We start from the raw sequence: 22,253 nt of genomic DNA, 5'->3' as shown, positions 1-22,253 counted from the left end.
ATAAAGCATTATGGTACTATTAAGGGTTAAAATACATTACATTTAAGTAAATAATCATAAATCTTTATCAAGACCCCTTAATATGTACTCGATTTCAACCGCAGAGAACTTGGAATTGCTTAGGGAGGGAGTAAGCACTTACTGTTCTAGTGAAAATAGGTCACTAGCACTACCTACAGAACATGGAAATTTCAATATTATTTTCAACAAGGTAGCAGGGAGATTTAAAAGCATGTGAGCAAACCTTCTAAAAACGCATGTATAACGCATAATAATATAACCTTCGAAAATTATATGTCGTGAGTCTGAACTTTCATGTAAGACTACACGTAATAAATTACGTGGTGTCGTTTTGCGTACATTGCGATTACATTAAACAAACGTAAAAGTTCTAATATAAGGATTTGTAAGTTCGATAGTTAACGTTCATTTTTAAGAAATGATACCAGTAAGGTGTTTAAATGTGGAGTAGCGTTGGCCTAGTGGCTTAAGCGTGCGACTCTGAGGTCGTAGGTTCAATCCCCGGCTCTGCACCAATGGATTTTCTTTCTATGTGCGCGTTTAACATTAGCTTGAACGGTGAAGGAAAACATCGTGAGGAAACCGGCTTGCCTTAGACCCAAAAAGTCTACAGCGTGCGTCAGGCACAGAAGGCTGATCACCTACTTGCCTATTCGATTAACAAATGATCATGAAAACAGATACAGAAATCTGAGGCCCAGACCTAAAAATTTGTAGCGCGATTGTTTTTTTTAATATTGTTGTTTTGGTGTTATATACATAAGTAATAATTATTGCTGTACACATGTACACGCATATGTTTTTGTTTAAATTAACCAAACACAATAGTTTAGTTTTTTCTCAAATCACGCTATAATAAGACATATGTGTTATGTGATTATCATAAATCCTTTAGATAAAGGTTAGCGTAAAAATATGGTAATCTAGATAATATTAAAATTCAAAATCTCTGATGGTCTAAGAAAAAGTTCCTAGACTTCGAAATATTTTAAACAAACATCTATATATGAAAGTAGAAAACAAATACCGTATCTTGTATCCCAATGACCATGCTATCTAGTTTCTCAGGCTCGAAGTACGGTGATCCATGAGCAGAGAACCGTACATCCAAGAATTCGTCTTTGACTGTCATCTTGCTGAATACGGTGAATACGTCAACATTATCGAGCGACTTGTTGTACAACTGGGCGAGGCGACGATGTAATTTGTCCTTCTTGCTGGTACCCTGAAATAAAACATATATATAAATAATGGAAATACAATTATCATCAATCAACTACCAAACATCTACAGAAGTATTAGATTCACAGAAACGGGTACTTGTCAATATATATATAGTAATACATTTATCGCATGAAAACATACTCGTTTAAAATTGACTACAATTTAACGGACACTTAGTCAATGAAGGTCTCAAAACGAAACCAATTACTAAAATGACAACGTTCTACACCTTTATATACAGAAAGGGAAATATATATTATTTATTTATCTCCCAAACAGCGTAAATAATAATTAATTTACAATAAATAACACAGAACCGAAGTAAAACTATATTCAAGTTCAAATACTCGGGAACTTCAATAAAATCTCCGCTCACTCTCTACTAGAATTTGTTTAATAATTTATGAATTATTCCTTATTAATAATTTATGCATTCAAGGAATCCCTATAATAATATCAACGCATTATTTATATTAACTCGAGGACAAGTAACAGCCTTAGGCTGAAGTAATGTAATTTTAGTACACAATAGTATTTCGTTCCTAATGTTTGACGTTATGTCAAGGTCTTTCCCGAGGGCTTGGCAGTTCTCCATAAACGTAAAAACGCCTAAGTGACCGTGTAGTGTATAATGTCTTGGGCTGAATACCTTTGTAGCCTAACAGTGTAGTTCTTGAACGTTTATTTTAGGGTGAAGTTTGATGGCTGTTTTAAGACTTTAGTAGGAATTCGTACGAAATTTATTAGATTGGTGCGCAACCCGAGTGTCGACCGTTAGATATTTATTTCTATATGCGCATTAAACACTGATTATACGGTAAAGGTAAAGGGAATTCTACCTGGGGATTCTACGTCTAGTACGGAAAACTGTCCATAAAAAAATATTTGCTATCTAAGGCCAATACACAGCAATACTGGATTTTATTGTAACGGGTATTTAAATAATTTTATAATTGAACCTATTACAATCTGGTAAAGGTATATTTATTGTACCTAAAATAATACAATCATGTATAATATACATATTTCCCGTATATATTAGTCTCGGTGAAGAAGTTGAAATTACAACATAGCAAATCGAAATCATCTTTAACGACTTCCATTATGAAATATTTTCATTTACTTTTAAATAAGCATATTATAATTCTATTACGTAACCAAAACCGTATATTTTACGAAACGGTTTACCGCATCGGCTTTTCGCGGCTTCTGGCGTTTAGCAGTAATTTTTGCTCACAATTCGCCGGGACGTGTCCGGGCCACGACTAAATTCCACTTAAGCTATACGTGAACGTGATTTGTGATTTGCAAAATAGTGCATATTTCTGGTTTAAAATGAAGTGGATTTGATGTGCTCGATTGGTGCGAAGTAAGCTGAAAGTCGCCGTTCGAAATTTAAAATTGTATATCATTTTGTTACATATATCTACAAAGTAACCCACGGTGGTGTTCAAATTATGAATTTTAAAATAATTGATATTTTTAAGTCACGATAACTCGTTTAAGTAAAATAAATTTAAGCATTTATAAAAACGTTAAGGATTGGTTTATTGCTTGAATAGATTCTAGACTATCTCGATAATTAAATACTTGAAGCGAAGATGTCACTAAGGAGGTGAGGCCACATAAGTTCATAACGTTTATCCGTACGTATATTCTGTTAAGATCTAAAGTACCTTTACGAGCTTAATTTTGCTCCAGAATATTTAAGATAATGCTTAAGATAACATTTTGTATTAAGCAACACGAAATTTTAATGTATGACATATATATAATTATTATATGTTAAATATAATATTTTTGACAATATTTAAATTTAAATTTTGTTAGGCTAAGAAGGAAGGCACCCGAGTGAGTTCTGAGTTACACCAATAGCTACCTAACATGGGTTACCCTTGACTTATTCTTTGCAATATATATTCTGACACAACTCAGGATTTCAGCCGAATACTTCATGATAGTAGAATGCAACACTAAACTAATTATGCACTTAGAAAATAATAAAATTTTCATACAAACAGTAGGTCGATGTTTATGTTTAGAGATCGTGAAAACATCATGTCGTAACATAATATCGTTGTTTTAATAGTCGTTATATAAATACAAGCATAAAGTTATTCAAACGGAATTCAAGCCAAAAGCTTTGCTGAATACTAGAATTATGTTGTCAAATGTTCATTTGTAAATGTCGAACGTTCATTTCTACACTTAAAAATTAAAGAATGCATACCGAAAATACTATGGAATTTATGAAAATATATATACAGGATATGTTATATATTAAAGCGCCTCGAAATACGGATTTCTTTAACAATAAAGGTAACTATGTGGTACCGTAGGAATGGTAAGACAAGCAAGGAAAGGCAGCTGAGGCGTTGAGGACTACAGAAGTTAAAAATTAAGCTGGAACTGAAAATAAGGACATCAAAACAGAAGACAGAGAAGGCCTTTGTCGAGGCGATTAGTTTAACAGGAAATAATGTATAATACGATAAAAGATACTAGACGAACAGCAATAAAGGCTTTTTTATTTAAAGGACCGTCAAACTTGACATGAACATAACATTTTAATATTAATTATAATATATTGCAATTGTAAAACGGCTGAGAATTTGTTTGGTTAAATGTGCTAAGCGCAGGAACTACTGGTCCGAATAAACACGAACTGTGATGAACAGAGCGTTAACGGCTATCTATCATACGCGTGATAATTCGCAGCGCAGGTAAACCACCTACAATGCCGTCCCTTATGCACATATATTCTTGGAGGAAAAAACAGTTTAGATTTACCCTATAGTTAAATGCTGTGATTTTGATTAACATAATTTACTGCTTTTTATCGTAGCGATTTGTAAGACTCAAATAAAAATGCGACAATCTGGCTGGCAGTTGTAGAAAATGGCAATAACGAATAAATTACAATTAGACAAAATTGTGTCATCAAGTCTAGTCATACATTGAAACCTAATCGCCTTAACAAAAATTGAAACCTTGTACGCTAAACAATTCGAGGGCACATGTCTTTTACATATTTTCAAAGTGGAATCGTGAATGTTATTCTAGGAAATCCTTTTAGCGAAATTGTCAAACGGGATATTATCGAGGTATTATAGAGCCTTAGATCAATGGTTTTTGATCTTCCATGAGATCTTCCAATTGATTGCTATGAAAAAAATATGAGGGAAGAATTACATTTACATTTTATATGAAGCCTACCAGGCAACTAATGCTAATAGAGGACAAGTAACAGAAAATTGCAAGCCGTATACATACCGATCTTAAATATTGTTTCAATTAATTCATTAGCAAAAGTACACAAAAGTCCCAATTGAAACCAGGAATTTGACTGGGAATTTGAAATTTAATCAACATCTTTATCAACTATAAACATAGAGTTGTTCCGTTTCCGGTTCCGTTTTGATAATATAATAACTTACTTTGCTTACAATTAGCATAATAAATATATTAACAGTGTATACTCACATCAGCTTCAGGTATAATGAACTCTTCAGCGGTTATATTTATGAACCGGATGGAACCAGATTTGTCAACTGCCTCTTCTGGGATCTCCTTGATGGTCACATTCACTGTAGCTTCCACCCAATGGAATGGTACTATTGGTTCATTTTCTTCTGTCACCTATTAAAATGAAAATTTGTATTGATACTTTTGTTATAAGGAAGATTTATATGGTAAGAATGTAGGTTTTTTAAGGTGTTCCTAAACTCTGGCTGTTTAACTGATAACAAAACAAAATGTTTGTGAAGGGAAACATAGAGAAGTTCAATGAATCGTCTTATAAAGAAGTATTATAAATAAAACGTACGTGGAAAGCTGAGGTGATCACGACTTGCACTTGAATATTATATTTTTTTATTTATAATAAACTTTATTCATAAATAATATGGTTGTGGCAAAATAGATCTAACGCTAGTCGAGTAGTGTCTGGTAGTGTTGTGGGTGACCAAATCACAATTCTGCCGTAGTAATGATTAAAGCGAAAGAAATATAAGTTATGTATAAAAAATAACTTTGACGGAATTTCTAAATGTTAAATCGTCCAATTTTTTTTTCTATTTTATATCCGTAACGACTATTGTTACAGTGTTATTGTTGTTGCGAATTTCTTACATAGCAGCCACAGACTTCGTATTTCATCGAAAAATATAATACAATTAACTCAACTCAACAACATAATATAAAAATAAAGAAGTAATTTTTATATGAATTTCTCGCGAACTGATTTTGAAGGCATGTCAAGTAAAATCTAGTAAGCTTATAATTAGTATTAGACGTAAAAATTACAATCAAATCAAAGCCGATATCGTTTGTATTTTATTTAAATGCCATGAGTCATGAACATCATTTAAACGAACTGGTTGAAATTCGAGACATAAAATTTTCCATAACAATACAGACATAGAAAAAAAAAGAATATTCCCAACGGACAAAAAGCGTGATATTTATAACGCCGAGAATATTATATTACAATCTGCATTCAAGCATCATTCTCTAGGGCATACATTGTTTATAACAACTGCTTGCTTTGATATTTATCGAGACTTGTTTGAATGTTGGAAAAGCAACTTAAACTAAATAGGTTGCTTCTAGGCACTTTCAATTAACATACAAAATAGATGTATGTGTTTTAAGTGCACTAGGAATCCACGGATATAGCATATGCTATACATATTGGCAGATGTTCAACTAAGTGGTGAATGGCCTATAACTAAAGTTTGATTCCCGGCGACATTGTTTTGTTCGACCGGCGAAGACCGTGTCTTACCCTCTTCTCTGTCAGTAGCTCTTCATTTCTGAAAGTCGTGTTAGTAGCGCCACACAACTTCCTCCGGTCTCCCCTATCTACGGCGATCCTCTGCCCCTGATGGTAGGACCCGTAAAGGCCTTTAGTTGATCGGTCCAGCGAGTAGAGGATCAACCTCGAGTGGACAATTTTTTACTTGTGACCGTCTTAGTATGGACATTTGTTTCTTAAGCTGTCCAGGGAATTCTTCACCACATTTCGAGAGCATCGGTTTTGTCCTTTCAGATTTTCGTATTGTCAAGGATTCAGCGGTTTAAAGGAAAATCGGAAATACCAGTCTCAACCAATTTCTTCTTTGTTTTTAAGGAAATATTGCGATCCTTCGATAAACACAACAGTTTTGTCATTGCGTTTTTGGTCATCTGGGTTTTTCGTCGGTTCTGTTTTCGCTTCATTCTTGATTTTTCATCAGTATATATAAATTCGCATTTTATTTATAGATGTTTCAGTTCACCAGTGCGTGTGTTTTCTTGGAATGAAATCGCTATCAAAATACAGAAGGGTCCACGTTCTTAAACAACGGGAGTACATGAAAGTGCCATAAACATTAATAAGTTTATTATTATACTCTATATTAATTAATCATTTATTAATTACGTATGTATTTATTATGTCGAATTTCGTTTACTAGTTAGTGATACTAAGTCGGTCAAACCATTTTATTCTTAATGTATGTCAAAACAGAAGGTATATTGTATTATATCACAGTAGGTATAACGTTAAGTCCCCAGTTAACTATTGCTTCATAAATATCATAAAAAATAAAATACAATCATTAAAAAATCTTATAACATTTATGTCGGCGCGAAGTGCACTGACCGAACCGAGTGCAATTTAAATCATACAAATGAAAACTAAACGCAAAAATGTGTTAGCAAAATCAATAGACCTGTTAAACGTAGACGTAGGGCTGCTAGCACTAAAACAACTTTGTTTAACATAATAAGGAAATGCTTTTATGTAAAACCACTGCGTCTAAATAAAAGTCTCTTAAATGATGTAGATACGGAAACACTATTTTCATTCAATATAAATTTATATAGTTACTAAAATTAAATTAGCTTCAACATTTTAACGAAGTCATAACTTGACAGCTGGAAAAGTATACGGTGCGATTTTAAATGAGATATTTTTGTCGATTTGAGTTTTTGTAACTGCTTTCAGTAGTGTTACTCGGTTGTTATAATACCTATTCTAAAAGAAGAAAACAAAATTGAGTCACTTCACAGGAAGAACGTTGGCAGCCCTACGCATAGCGTAAGGAGCGGTATTTCAGGTCACCGCAAATACTTAGCATTTAATTATTAACTTCCCGGCCACTAAATCCAAGAGAACCGCTCTAGACCGGGAGCTGATAAAATATTCACTATTTCTGGTCGAATATTTAACCAAAGCCTTTGTGAAGATTGGCGATTATATTACGAAAAGCTCGCAGCTATGATCCAATGATTAGAAAAGCAAGGACAGGATTCACGGCGAAAGCCAAGGTTGTTTTCGATACCAAGGGCCAAAACCAGTCTGTTGCACAGATCTGCGTTATCAAAGACGTTGCTGTCTTGAACAATTGAACATCTTACAGATATTTAATAAATGTACGAGGGTAACACTGAAAATGTTTAGAACGGACCAGTTAGAAATATTGCTGTTGAAACCTTTTTAAATTTCTATTTTAGAACTCTTTGGTAACATAATGTAGTATATTGCATTCATTTGTCATTTGTTTTTGTGAATTGGCGGCAAATCTAAAACTCTTGTTACACGTGAAAATGAACCTAACGCGCGAAAGTTTTCGGTCAATGATTTATTATGACTTTCGTTGTAGGCTTAACAACAAAGCTTTGATAGGCTGCGATTAGTATTTCTTAATGAAGCCACATCTCCTACCACTATTTACAATTGGTTTAACGACTTTAAGCGTGGACGTAGCAATCTCAATGATGAACCGCGTGAGGGACGTCCTTTAACAGCAACTACTGAAGATAACATCAATGCTGCGCGAGAGTGTGATATATCAGCAGATACGGGCGGGCCTGGGCATTGGTTTGAGTCAAGTTCAAAAAATATTACACAAACATTTAGGCGTCAGAAAGCTTTGTACCAGATGGATTCCCCATACTTTAACCGACGGCCAGCAACACCTTCGCATGGTCTGGTGAATATTTGACTATAGCAGGTGTCGAGATAATGAGTCACCCGCCATAAAGTCCTAACCTGGAGCCCTGTGACTTTCATTTATACCCAAGAAATTTAGATAAAATTCGAGGTATTCGCTTTACGAGCCCTGAAGATGCGGTGAAAGCGTACGAAAATGCCATAGAAGAGAAACTAAGGAAGAATGGGCCCACTACTTTTCTCAGTGGTTTCATCGTATGTGACGATGTGTAGAGAGTAACGGAGATTACTTCGAAAAACAATAAAAGTATTGACAACTTTCTACATTAAGCCGTTTTTCATTTTCTAAACATTTTCAGTGTCAAACGTAATTAAGTTTATAAATCTTGCAGTACGAGTATTCTACAAACAAGATAGGAGACATAAAATCCACAGTAGTCTTAAGGTTGTTTTCAACTAAATACCTATGTACGCAAACTTCATTCAAAATTAAATTCACTCCAAGTCAAATTTGGCCAAGGTATGTGTATTGTACATGTTAATAATACGAGATTTGCTAACCACGAACATTGAAAAGCGCTCTAATTGAGCTAGTAAAGAAGTTTTATTTAAATAGATGTGTATTTGCCATTAAAAGCTCAATTTATTAACAAATAGATATTTATATACAGTTATAGTAGGTCCATAACTAATTATGAATTAAATTATTCCACTATATCAGCAAGTGTTATTTTATTTTAAGTTTACAGCTTTATCCTGGATTCATTTTATGTTTGTGTTTTTGTACAGTGCTTTTGCCATGATACCGTCTTTTTCCACGGTAACTTCTTTGTTACAATAAAGATAAATTCTTTCATAATTGTAATCATACTTACGTTAAAGTGTAGAAGATAAGTTCCATTCGGCGTTCCCTGTTTCATAGTTATCATCCCGGTATTACTATGCACGTCGAAGTACGGACTTCTCTGCTCATATGACGGTAGCCACATAAACCGCTTGTCCGGAAGGTCCCAATCGTCCGGATCGTTTACGAACACCCTTCCGATTTCCGTATCCGGAGCTTCACCCTGTAAAAGACATATTTATAGCATATCGTAGGTGGCTTTTGAAAATATCGCATTTGAAGTGCTGAAACAATATCAAAACTTAACAAAAAAAATCATGGAAAAATATAATTGGCTGGTATTTGTTTAGCTGTTAATTAACCTTACATGTGATAAGTCTGCCTCGTTTATAAATGGATAATTTTTCTTTTTAATGAAGAATCCCACGTCAATATTACTTTCGGTCATAATAATTGAATAAAGTTATATATATATTATTAAATTTATTATTATAGTTAAACAAAATTAATATTTACTCTAATAGAAAGTATTAAAACAATTTTACTGCTCTTATTAAATTACGTAAATCTTTGATGGTTTTAATGAGGAACAATGCGGGCTACATTATTTCCCTCCGTACGTAAAACGGTTTAATTTTCTAATTCATTTGATGATTGTTGAATTTATTACTGAACCCTTTTAATTTTATAACGACCAAGATTTCAGCTCCCGGACTACGGCTATATATTCATAAAATCTTAAATAAATTACCGAAACTGGGACGTGTTTACAATAAAATGCTCCAAATGTGTTAAGAATTCATTTAATTCGTGCATGCGCCTTGAATTACTGATGTGTGCAATATGGCGTGCTTTATATACAACATAACAGTGACTTTATAATTTTAAAATTGGAACACCACTTTTAGTTGTCCGAAATGCCTCTGACTTTTTTTATAAAAGGCGTTTACATGAGTTATTTAAAGCCTTTAGCGTATTTAAAAGCTTGCTTTTATGCATTAAAAAATTAAACTATTCAGTTTAACTCTATTGCTTAGAATCATTGCATCAATGTCTATATAATAAGTAAATTTAAAAAATGTGTGCGTGTACTAGTGTACACACGTAAGAAGTGAAACTTGTTTATGACGTTATTTTTTGAAAAATGATCTACTATATGCAACTTTACAGAAATTGGTTAAATAAGATAAAGTTTAACAAAAGGCATTCATTATCATAGACATGAATACAAATAATACAATTATTTCATTTTACCTTATTATTACTAAGATTGTTACAGAATTTCATTAATTGTAATAGAATTATTACTATCATTGTTATCATTGTTATATATTTCTGTTGTTAATGGCTTCGAATCAAGCGTGGTAGGGACAAGAAAAATTTGGCGCGTAACGGAAAAAATGTGACGCATAACCGAAAATGGTGACGGTTTTTTTTTTTCCAACGACGATAAAGAAGTTTCACTTTAAAATATTATAAGACCTAGCGGCTCGCGCTGGCGTTCCATCTCTATTTCGACATTCATTTGTTTACAGCAAGGTTTCAAATCATGCAAATTGCATTAAAATAATCCTTATAACATTTGTTATTCGTATTCAGTAAATATCTAGTTAATTAGAAGCGAGACAGTGGCTAAGTCGTCGACTAATTAATTTGGTTAAATGTCACACCGCCTTAGCGATGCGGCTATTGTTCAATCGTGTTCGATTCCATTGGTTTATTGAATTAACTGTATAACAGATAATCGAAATTCAACTCATGATAGTTACGAAAATTTGGGTAGATAAAAAACTAATTTTGTTTGAAACGTCGGGTTAATTTAATTTTGCAGTAAAAAAGCTCAAGACGCTTACTCATATAATTTTATATAAGTTATACTTCATTTGGCGCATTAGGGAAAAAATATGAGAATATTTTTTTTACGAAGCGCGCACACTCACTAAAAACCGACACCCGCACAGCGCCACAAGAAACCGACACCATGAAGTTAGCATAGTCAACATTTAACAATAATATGTCCATTTCTTATTAAGAAATATTTTTGATACGACAAAGAAGTATAACCTCTAACGCGTGTACGTAAGTACCCAAACGTTTTTTTATTATTTTCCATTGCGGCAAAAGCAGCTCCATTTAGCAACAAAACAATTGAAATTATACGGCATTTTTCTTGGAAAATCGACAGTCAATTACATCGACACAAAGGCAAAACAAAGGAAAATTTAATAAAACAAAAACCTTCTAGTACCACTAAAGGTAGTCAAGAATAAAACAAGCATCGTAACTTAGCGAACTGGGAGGGGTGGTAGTAAAAACTGCCTCCACATAATATAATCCTTGTTTACGCACACACCACTATAGCCGGTTTCATTAAGGCGAAATTAACATTTTAATAGTCACATATTATTATAAAACACCGGTGTTATCGCGTTATTAAGTTTATTGGATAATTGCTGGGTTTATTATTCATTGGAAAAATTCACTCTTGGCGTGCCTCCTGTGAACACTTTAAAAGTTTTATGATTGGTTGTTTACAATCTACTACCTACCTTATGCACTATTTACCCGATGTAAATAGACGATGTACATGGCAGTACAAACGTTTGTATGTTTCACAGGGAACAGTTATAGCAAGGCAATGTTTTCGAAATGAAATTCTTAACTTTTCCTTCAGATTTTTTAAGATGGTTAAAAATGAATACCAGACATGTTAACTTTATGCCTTTATAAAACATTGTAAAATTTTGCTTTTAGATGTCTTGAAATGGATAAACTATGTGATCTACTCATAGATCGTTTCAAGTTTAGTTAATATCCGGCTTTAAGAGTTAAGCCAGGCTTCAAAGAACGAAGCTCTAGTTTGATTTTATGACATCTATAGTTAAGACGTGATAGAGGCTTATTTCGGCACAATATTAGTGTAATGTAGCAGTATTGTCCTAGTGGCTTTATTATGCGACCCTGGGGGTCGTAGGGTCGATCCTCAACTAAACATCAATGGACTTTCTGTCAACGAGCGCATTTCTCGCTATCGCTCGTACGGTAAAGGTAAATATCGTGAGGAAACCAGCTGCCTTAGACACAAAAAGTCGACGATGTGTGACAGACACAGAAGGTAGATCACCTACTTGTTTATTAGAAATGATCACGGAACAGATAGAGAAATCTGAAAACCAAACCTAAAAAAACGGTTCTACCGCCATTGGGATATATTTATTAGTGCACTCTATGTAGGTGTATAAAATCAGGAAATAATATTTTATTTTTAAATAATTGGAATGTGTCTCTTAGTAAGGTATCGTAGTGTTGTTGGTAACAACTACATTTCTCTTTATAAAGCATCATAAGCACTCTCAAACGTTTAACTTATTTTTCTCGCTCATGTTGCCAGAAAATTTTCAAAAACTTGCAGTGTGACAACATCCTCCAGATACGTAAAATCGTAAAGTATTTTACGGTGGTTTGTAAACAGCTATAAATGTGTTGCCGGTTCTTGAAGACATTTTCGTATTTCATTTGCTACTTGCCGCACTGCTCAATGTAAATTTTATTTTTATGTACTCCTAAGTTACTGCGAGAATTTATTGTTGAATGAATTGTTATGAAATGTGAGTACATTTTTATTCCTTAATATAATTTAGAAATAGCTGAATGTTTATATGTGGACGAAATACAAGAGGCCAACAGGCCCAAAATTATTAACAAATTTACCTGTTGTAACCCTAAAATAATGGGGCTAATTTCAAAAAACGAACGAAACGAACAAAATAAGAACAAAACTTTAAAAAGTTCAAGACTATAAGAAGAATGAAATCAGAAGAACAACAAATAAGGATTCCCATCCAGTACAAACAAAAGGAGGTTGAAAAGCAATCAATAATTACAATACCAAGTGCCAATACTCACGTAATACGGCCAGCGGTATAGCTCATTGAAGTAAGTTTCCGTCTGAGGAAAATACATTTAATTAAATACCATTTGTCTTCAGAATTTATTGAACATCACGATGTAATGCCGATTCTAAGTCTGCGGCAGTGTTTGTAAATAATCTACTAGTTATAATTATGCCAGAACGAAATTCTAAATTCAAAATAAATAGAATTTATTTTAAATTTAGAACATACAGTAAACCTGGAGTAAACTTCAGCGGTAACGAACTTGTTGAAACCAATAACGTGATATCACTATTCATCTATAACTTTACAATATAAACAGACATCACTTAAATCCATTTTAAGTTATTCCGAAATTGCAATTAGTTGTCCCTAAATCGTGTTAATAGACTAACAACTCAATGTTGTATTAAATTGTTTATTTACGTAATTGTAGTTCTCGTTCGGGAGAAACAATGATTTTCAGGCTTTATCTAGACGATTTACGGCACAGATTTAAGGAATTTATGCCACGCTTTAACACAAGAATCCCTCCTACGTACAGTTTACATAAAATATTATTCTTAATTTCAACAAAGCGCATGTGCTTTAAATTAATGAAAAAAAAACTTCAACGCGGAGATTTAAAAAAAAATACAGGTTGTAAGGTATTATATTTACATAGAAAATTTGATGGAATATTATGTTTGTTACATTTGTTTTAAAGAGATTAATTACTCAGAACATAATTTTACCCTGAAAAAGAGTGTATTTTAATAATTACTGGAATAAATCAATTTTTTAGAACCCTTTTCCAATAATAAAAACCAGTATCACTGAATTCCATTACGATTCATTTTAAACAATATTAACAAAAATACTTCGTAGAACGTTCTTCTTTGTATTTCAGAAATGTTATTTTAGGTTTTATATTGGAATTACCAGCTGCGTAGAAGTACCATTTTCATTTTATTTCTGTAAATTAATTCTTTTGATTATACTGGATGGTTCATACAATGTTGTTGTCTTCTTACCTCATATTTTATTTGTTTTAAAAATAAATTCGATACATTTTATCTGCAAGGATTTCAGTGAAGTTTTATCAGACGGCGTCGAATGTCGTCAAACTTACCTTGTAATTGTAAACAAAGATGTTGCTTTCTCCAGAAGACATTGGGTTATCGTTCCTGTCACCAATTACGACGTGTAAAATCGACACCCCGGTTAATCTTGGTGTCCCAGAATCTGTGATTGCTACAGGAATTTTGTACTCCTTTCGTTGCTCGCGGTCGAAAGATACCAATGTAGATAGAATGTTGCCTGTAAATAAAAAATATTTAAGTTTAAAAAAAAACTGTTTACTAACCCATTTTAATCTAGCAGTATCATCAATTTTTTTAATCTCAATAATTAAGATTTTCTAAACATTTTTATAGAGTTTACTGTACTGTTGACAATAATCGTTACCACTATTTGTTTTTAACTACAAATGACAAAAAGTGCCTCAATTTTATATTAACATACTAGTGCAGCTTAATATATGACTTTGAAATTCCTACTACTACACTGAAAAGGGTTAAATGAGTTACAATCACAATAACAAAGAGGTCATTTTTCACATGTGATATTCTTATTTCAAATGTTAAAGATTTTATAAATTTAAAAAAAATCTGATAATTTTATTTTCCACTGAGGTTTGAACTCGAACCCTATAAGTGAGACGCGGGCACTTACGATCTACGACACCTGTAACCATTATTTATCAATTAAAACTGTAATGACAGTGTCTCGTGCTTCTCTCGTGACAATTTCAATACGAATTAGATATGGGTTTCCAAATTATTGAATTCTATAATCGTAATTACATAATACAACCCAAATATAAGTAAAATCTAATTAAATTAATTTATTCTAATTTACTGTAGTTAAATCTCAATAAATGTCGCTCGAAGCTAAACTGCTAACTTTGTTTCTCCAGTGCCAATTCAATTTGAACAATTTGCGTGTTGATAATTGTAAGCCGCGTCTGCGGAAATTGTTAACTAAAGTCATTTTACATTTTTAGAATTGCTGAGTCCTATTTAATGACGCTTAATGGTAATTTTTCAATTATTTCCCGCGTTGTTGGTGGAATAAAAGTTGCCGTGACCACTTGGCTCTTAGTCTATATAAAGCTTTTAAGCCGGATTTTAAGGTTCTGTTCTATTCTCATCGCAAGTAACTGTTGAGTACAGTTATATCCCTCCTTGTTAGAAGACACAAAACCCTATGTGTATGTGTGTCACGATTTTAAGTTGTATCCTTAATAATCGATATTGTATGTTGTTTATGATCAAATAGCAAAATGCTTAAAAATATATAATAACAAACGAAAACGTGAACAACATATTTTGTGTTCAACTGTAAATTTCATTTTAATCATTTTAGTCAGCCTAGTTGCAATTTAGGTCAGTTCACTCAATCAGTAACAGAAAAGCTATCTGAAAAATTCAGTGCTTTTTCTGAATTTATGCAAAATTATGCATCATCGCTAAGAGGATCGAAGTGCTAAAAAAGCATTCGTCAAAACTCTATTTTAAATTTGGAACAGTTTGCAATCCGAATAGTTCTTTATTTTTATTTTTAGCGTATAAAATAAAATAGTAGTGGCGAGCGTAAGTAGTTTTGACTCAAAGTTGCAATGGCGTTACGTGGTTGCCTATATCTACCTTGTATATGGAACTTGGAGCGAATATCGAAGCTAGCTGATTCATTAAGTGCGAAGGTGAAGGGTGGTCCATTCTCAGTTGAATCATAGTCCTTTGCAGTGAGAATAACCACTTGACCAGGAGGCTCATTTTCATACCATATCACAGGTTGCGTCTGGAAATAATCAAGTTTATATAAAAAACAATATACTCGAATTATAAATTATCTTTCTGAGATATATAAAGAACTTATTAGATAATATGTAGATATAAATATTTTTATCTTGTCACTGTGTCACCCGGTAAAGTAGGTATATACGTGGAGTCAATATAAATGTTGTTCCAGATGATTGTAAAAAATAGTATTTATATGGTATAAAATAATATAATATAATAATGTTGATTTTTGAAAAAAAAAAACAATTAAAAAATGGCGCCTAAAAACCTACAGGTTGTAAGACTTTTTTAGGTCTGGGCCTGAGATTTGTATCTGTTTCATGTTTACTTGGCAATCTAATAGGCCAGAAGGATCAGCGTCCTCCTAAACCACGCCGTCGACTTTGGGTCCAAGGCAAGCCGGTTTTCTCACGATGTTTTTACTTCACCGTTCCAGCGAATGGTAATTGCGGACATAGAAAGAAAGTCTATTGGTGCACAGCCGGGGGTCGAACCTACGACCTTAGGGATGAGAGTAGTACGCTGAAGCCCCTAGGCCAACACTGCTCTTTTTTGATTATTAAGGTATATTTTATAATACAAATATGACTGAGCTTCTTACAATTTAAAAGACCTTAGAATAATCGTCATGAGCCGCGAGCATTTACCCATACAATATCATGTATTACATATTTCTAACCCGGTCCCAAAATAAATCTCTATTACTCAAACCACATTACAGCCTTAAGCCACCGGACCAGCCGTGTATTATTTAAATCCTCGTAGATAGTGAGGGAAATGGAAAATACCTGAAGTCTAAAGGATCGGAAAACGAATTGAGCTTTCATAGATAGAGGGATTTGCATGAAAAATTAACGGTCCGTACCCAAGAGATCGCTAAACGAAACTCATGTTTCGAGGGAAAATTGCAAATTTAAGTGAATATTGAAACAGATCAGCTTTGCCGTGTTCTTTTACTTGTTGGTAATTAACTTTGAATGGAAACTTCACGTATTGGTTTGTTGCTTGTTATTATTTCAAATTGATTATTTTTGCCTTAGAATGTGAAAATTATACAAGTATATGAATGGAATGAGCACTAAATTTTTATATTACGTCGTTATTTACGCTATTGTACGTTTAAAAGAATATGCGTTTATTTATCAATATCATTTACTTTTTATAGCATATAATAATTGCTAGCCCCGCCTATCTTCGGATATCACTTAAAATATATTTAACACTAAACCGCGAGCCATACTTGTGAAGTATGCGAAATATTCCGAACAAGTTTTTTTTTTAATATTTTTCATGGCATTTTTCGATAATTATTTTCATAATTTTAATGACGATAGTGTAATTTTTATTACAGATTCAAAATGCCCACTTAACAAGCTAGATTTTTATTCGAAAGCATGAATTCATCAATAGTCGGAATGTGACGATATTAAGATAATCTATGTAATAACGAATGTATAGTAATACATAACCATTAAGATTTATGACACTTATAACACTCTTGATTTAACACTAAAAAAAAACACTCTTGGTGGTATTATGGTTCAAAACTACTGGACCGATTTCAAACATAACTTAACTTCACGACTACATAACATATGCAATATATATTTCCAAAGTGTTTAAGAAATTAAATCGCATATGAAACTGGTAAAGGTCGCTAGTATTTACTAGGTTAAAAAAACACGTCTTAGAAGTTGAAATCGGTTGAAAAAGCTATATTCTAATTTTAAAAAAAGAACTACTGATGAAACATTACGGGATATAACATTAATTCGAAAAAATTACGACTTAAAAGAAGTAACAAAAGTAATAAAATCCACTTTCACGCAGAGATTAAAGGAAGCTCTCGAATATTTCACTGAAGTCGGAGTAAACATCCAACGAGTTTTTTAGCGGATCGGCAATCAACATAAATTTGAATAAATGACTTTAACTAATTTCTTACTTAAGCCCTATTGACTTTCGAGATTAGGGATGAGAGAATTGTAATAATCTTTATTCGTGTATTGCAAAAATCCCCTGTCAATACTCGATTTTTATATGGTTGTTAAAAAACATAATAATGACTACAGACTTGGCCTTGAGCCTGAAACCTGAAAAATACTTCGTCGCAAATCAGACATCTGATAGCAGTAAACATAAAACTAGCAGCATTTCTTTTTTGCTTTTTTAGCGTTTTATTATACGGTAAATTAAAAAGCAATATTCGTAGTCAAGTTTAACCTGTTAAACTAATTGTCAAGAAATGATTCTTAGTTTAGCTTACAAGTCAGCTGAGGTTAACTCGAGAGTGAACAGAATTCGTCAGAAGAAGCATTTGTACCATTCTTAAAACTGTGTATATATTGTTTGCAGCAAGTAGTGTTGGCCAAGTGGATTCAGAGTGTGACTCTCACCCTTGAGATTTTAGCTTCGATCTGTGCACGAATGAATTTCCTGTCTATGTGCGCTAAACACTCGCTCATAGTGGAAGGAAAAAATCGCGAGAAAACCGGCATACCTTAGACCTAACACAATCGACGGCGTGTCCAGCAAAGAAGGTTACCGTCTTGTGTTTAAGAACAATAAATTATTACGAACTCAAATCTAGAAGGTTGTAGGACCACCGTGTTTTTTGTATATTGTTTTCTTACTATATTTTGTATAAACACAAATGGAGGACTGATCGGTAGCCGTAACACGAAAAATGATACAACCCTACATTGTTCACTTATCCTATATACATAAGTCAAGCAATACATAGATATTTAGGACACAACAAATGTTTATTCTTGATATATTTGAAGAACTATTGTTTCAAATGTTGGATTATATGAATAACCTCCAATGACAAATAGTTCTTACGAAATGTTGAAGCCTTTTAAACAAACGGACATAAAAATCACAGGAGCAAGAAATTTGAGAACATTTTAGAATTCCAAGGGATTGAATAACATTGCTTTAATTGAATGGAAAAGAATAAAAACAGAATCTGTACTAAAATAATAGGTATTATAAGTAAAATAAAATTTATTTGTTTAATAATTTTGTAAACAATTAAATTTATTAATTTCATTCTTTTATTGTTTATAAGCTGCTTTGTGAAGTAGTGAATGAAATCCACGTGAAGTAGACTATTGTTCGAATGTGTTAAACTATTCAAAAATTAAAGTAATAATGTCGAATATTTCAGTAAGGTCGTCCCTAGTCCAACATTTTTATAATTCAAATTGTACGTATTGTGTTGCCTTGTAAAAAAATTAAACTACTTACATTGGTAAGAAACGGTGCGTTATCGTTGATATCAGTTAGCTCCAATATAACTTCAGTAGTGGACCGTAGACTGTCAGAACCAAGTCTTCCACCATGATCAGCGGCCATAATGAGGATCTGCCATCGAGTGAAGCCGGTAGGTTGGTCCCTGTCTAATGGTTTGGTCAGGCGAAGACACCCATCATTGTCTATTTGAAGGAACTCCTTTTGCTCATGTTTGACCAGAGAATAGACAATATTCTGGGGTTCATTCCTGTCGAGATCTGGGTCATATGCTTCAACCTGGAATAATAATTAACACAAATTTCTCCGTCAGTTTAACATTTTTTCTAAGTAAAACTAAATAGACATTATCATGCCTTCGCCCTTAGTCTACTAAGCCTGAAACCTGAAAAATACTGTTTCGCCGTAAATCGTACCTCGGATAGCAGTAAACATAAAATTCGGCATTCATCAGCAATATTTTATCTTATTAATCTATTGCGATCTGATATATATATTTTTCTGTGTAAAAAAGCAACAATCAACATAAGAAGATATATTTCATTTATTTTGTATTCGCAGAAACATAATTAAATCATCGCTTAAAAAAGTAAAGTCTTCTTTTAATTTTTTAAGCCCACGATGGTCAGCTTGAGAAGAAACATGAGAAAACTTATCACATTTATTATGTCAATTTATATTCACTCACCTTAACAATACATCCTTCATACAACTTCTCCTCCTCAATGGTCTTTGTATAATTAGCCAAAAACACAGGTGGGTTGTCATTCAAATTCTCAATTTTGATCAGAACCTTTGCATAGTCTTCATAAAGGCCATCAAACGCCCTAACATCCAGGCTATAACTGGTTATATTCTCGTAGTCGAGTTCGTTGTTAACACGAATTTCACCGGTGAAATTACGTATGACAAACGCGTCGTATGTGTTTCCAGATACTATGCTGTACGTAACGACGGAAGCTGCGAAAATTGGATAATATAAATGTTCAATTTTGTATAGAAAATATTATAAACGTATTAAAATAACACACTGGCACTAAAAGCCTATGGTTTCGGCCTGAAATTTTACTCCTAATTGCTAAATAATTTGTACAGGTAAAATATACATACGCATAGCCGGAGATATGCCTCTCGCAATCTCTTATATACCACTTGATTTTAACTAATATTATTATTTAATATTTAATGTTTACGAACAATTTATCGTTGTTCCTAGTTATATACAATTATTTCTTACTACAAAATATTATTTTTGTATCTTTCAGAGTAGGATCCTAAATATTTTAGGACTCTGTCTAACTATCCTAATTAATTTACTAAAGATTTATTTGTGAGCGACGGAACATCAGTGTTGGTCTAGTGGCGTCAGCCTGCCACTCCAATCCCTGAGGTCGTAGGTTTGATCCAATGGAATTTTTGGCTATGTGCTCATTTAACATTTGCTCGTACATTGAAAGCAAACATCGTGAGCAAACCGGCATGCTTAAGGCCGAAAAACTCAACAACGTGTGTCAGTCACAGAAGGCTGATCACCTACTTGCCTTTTAGAGAAAACAATCACGAAACAGATACACAAATCCGAGGCCCTTAAAAAGTCGATGGCGGTGTAGGATATAACAGTTTTAGTAATAGTTAATACAGGTATGGAAAGGTATCAAACCATGAATAAAATTCTTAGAAAGTTACTCAATTACAATACTTAGTGTTAGCCTTATCTGTAAAATTTATCTTAACATATTTAATCTATAAACTTACCCGTATCAATATCCAAAGCGGTAACTTGCGTGACGAGCTCATTAATGTTAGCATTCTCCGCTATAGATTCCGCCACGTACGTGTCTTGAGTGAAATGCGGTGGATTATCGTTTTTATCAGCTATCTCTATAAGGAACACTTGCTGACCAGCATTATGTTTGCCCGGAATTAGTGCGGATTCAGAATTATCAGTGGCTATTATTTTAATATTATAGAAACTTCTTTCTTCTCTATCAAAGTTTTTCAGTGTTGTAATATTACCGGTAATGCTATCAATAGCAAACGGGTCTGAGGCGTCACCTAGTTCATATGTTATTTGATTGTTGGCTGATGTACCGTCAGCATCAAAGGCTCGAACTTGCATCACCGGAGTACCTGGTGGTTCGTTTTCTAGTACGCTTCCAGACCGTATTTCACTGAATATAGGGATGTTGTCATTTACATCCTCAACTTCTATTTGTATGATAGTCTCTGCAGCCAATTTGTAGTTGTTCTGTAAATTATGTAATGTAGAAAAATATTCAATAAATTCTCATAACACCAAACCATGTTCGTGTGTACATTTTACAAGTCACGTTCCAAATAAACGAAAATGCGATTCTTCTATCTCTGAAATATTCAATACTCAAAATGCCTCCTTGACGTGGCCCTATTTAGTAATAGAATGTACTTACCTGTATTCTAACAGTTAACGTGTAGTCCGTAATTTTCTCATAATCCAGATGATTCCCGAGTTTAATATACGCTGAGTCAGCTTCCGGTTCCAGTACGAAGGTATGCCACTTGTTAGTTTGCTCAGTTTGACCCATAACAAGTTCAAACTGAAGTTTTTTCTCTTCCAGTATATTTGATCTAAAAGTTTTATTTAGTGAAACTAACAAATATATTAAAAGGAATTTTATTACTTTTTAAATCGCGGAGACTTCTTTAAATTGTTTAATCCAAAGGAACTTATGTAGTTTCCGGTAAAACTGAGCTTTATGGCAGACTACAGTAACTTTTTTGCCAAATCAAAAAACAAAACCATAAGTATCAACTCTATTATTACAACCTTCTAATACTTAATTGAAGTCATAAAGGAAATCGATACTGTATATTTTGTTCAAAACAGTAAAACAATAAAAGTTGTTAATAAGATTTGAATTACGATTACATATATATGTAAATTCAATTTGTACAAATTGAATGGAATACTTACACGGCCCTGACGGTAGCTATGGGTGTATTGAAGTCTGCGTAATTTTCTTTTAATCTGATCGGTTCATCAGGAACTTCTATGAAAGACGGGCTTTTCTTGTTAGACTCCACGACTTGGATGTCTAAAGTAATCGAACTTTGTTGGGGATCATCACCCTGGTCTTTTACTATTGCGCTCAATTTAAATTTGTAACCGGGCGGTTTCTGCAAAATTAATTTTGGAATTAAGTTAGAAATCTAGCTGACCATAACGCGTTGATATAAAAATTTGAAAAGTAGTAACA

General features: G+C 33.2%; 1 protein-coding gene across 1 annotated transcript in view; it reads right to left on the bottom strand.

Annotated features, from left to right (window-relative positions):
• Positions 1–22,253, bottom strand: part of LOC123710492 (DE-cadherin) — a 175,287-nt gene that overhangs the window by 18,277 nt on the left and 134,757 nt on the right. The window contains exons 7-16 of the mRNA XM_045662462.1: positions 21,971–22,173; positions 21,447–21,624; positions 20,773–21,265; positions 19,706–19,977; positions 19,015–19,296; positions 15,607–15,760; positions 14,031–14,218; positions 9,058–9,249; positions 4,729–4,884; positions 1,049–1,246 (exon numbers count right to left, since the gene is read on the bottom strand). Of these exons, the coding sequence (XP_045518418.1) occupies positions 1,049–1,246; positions 4,729–4,884; positions 9,058–9,249; positions 14,031–14,218; positions 15,607–15,760; positions 19,015–19,296; positions 19,706–19,977; positions 20,773–21,265; positions 21,447–21,624; positions 21,971–22,173 (2,316 nt within the window). The remainder of the gene's footprint in view (positions 1–1,048; positions 1,247–4,728; positions 4,885–9,057; positions 9,250–14,030; positions 14,219–15,606; positions 15,761–19,014; positions 19,297–19,705; positions 19,978–20,772; positions 21,266–21,446; positions 21,625–21,970; positions 22,174–22,253) is intronic.

This window comes from Pieris brassicae, chromosome 5 (genome assembly GCF_905147105.1).
Source record: "Pieris brassicae chromosome 5, ilPieBrab1.1, whole genome shotgun sequence".
Lineage (NCBI taxonomy): Eukaryota > Metazoa > Arthropoda > Insecta > Lepidoptera > Pieridae > Pieris > Pieris brassicae.
This window is presented reverse-complemented; position numbering and strand designations above follow the sequence as displayed.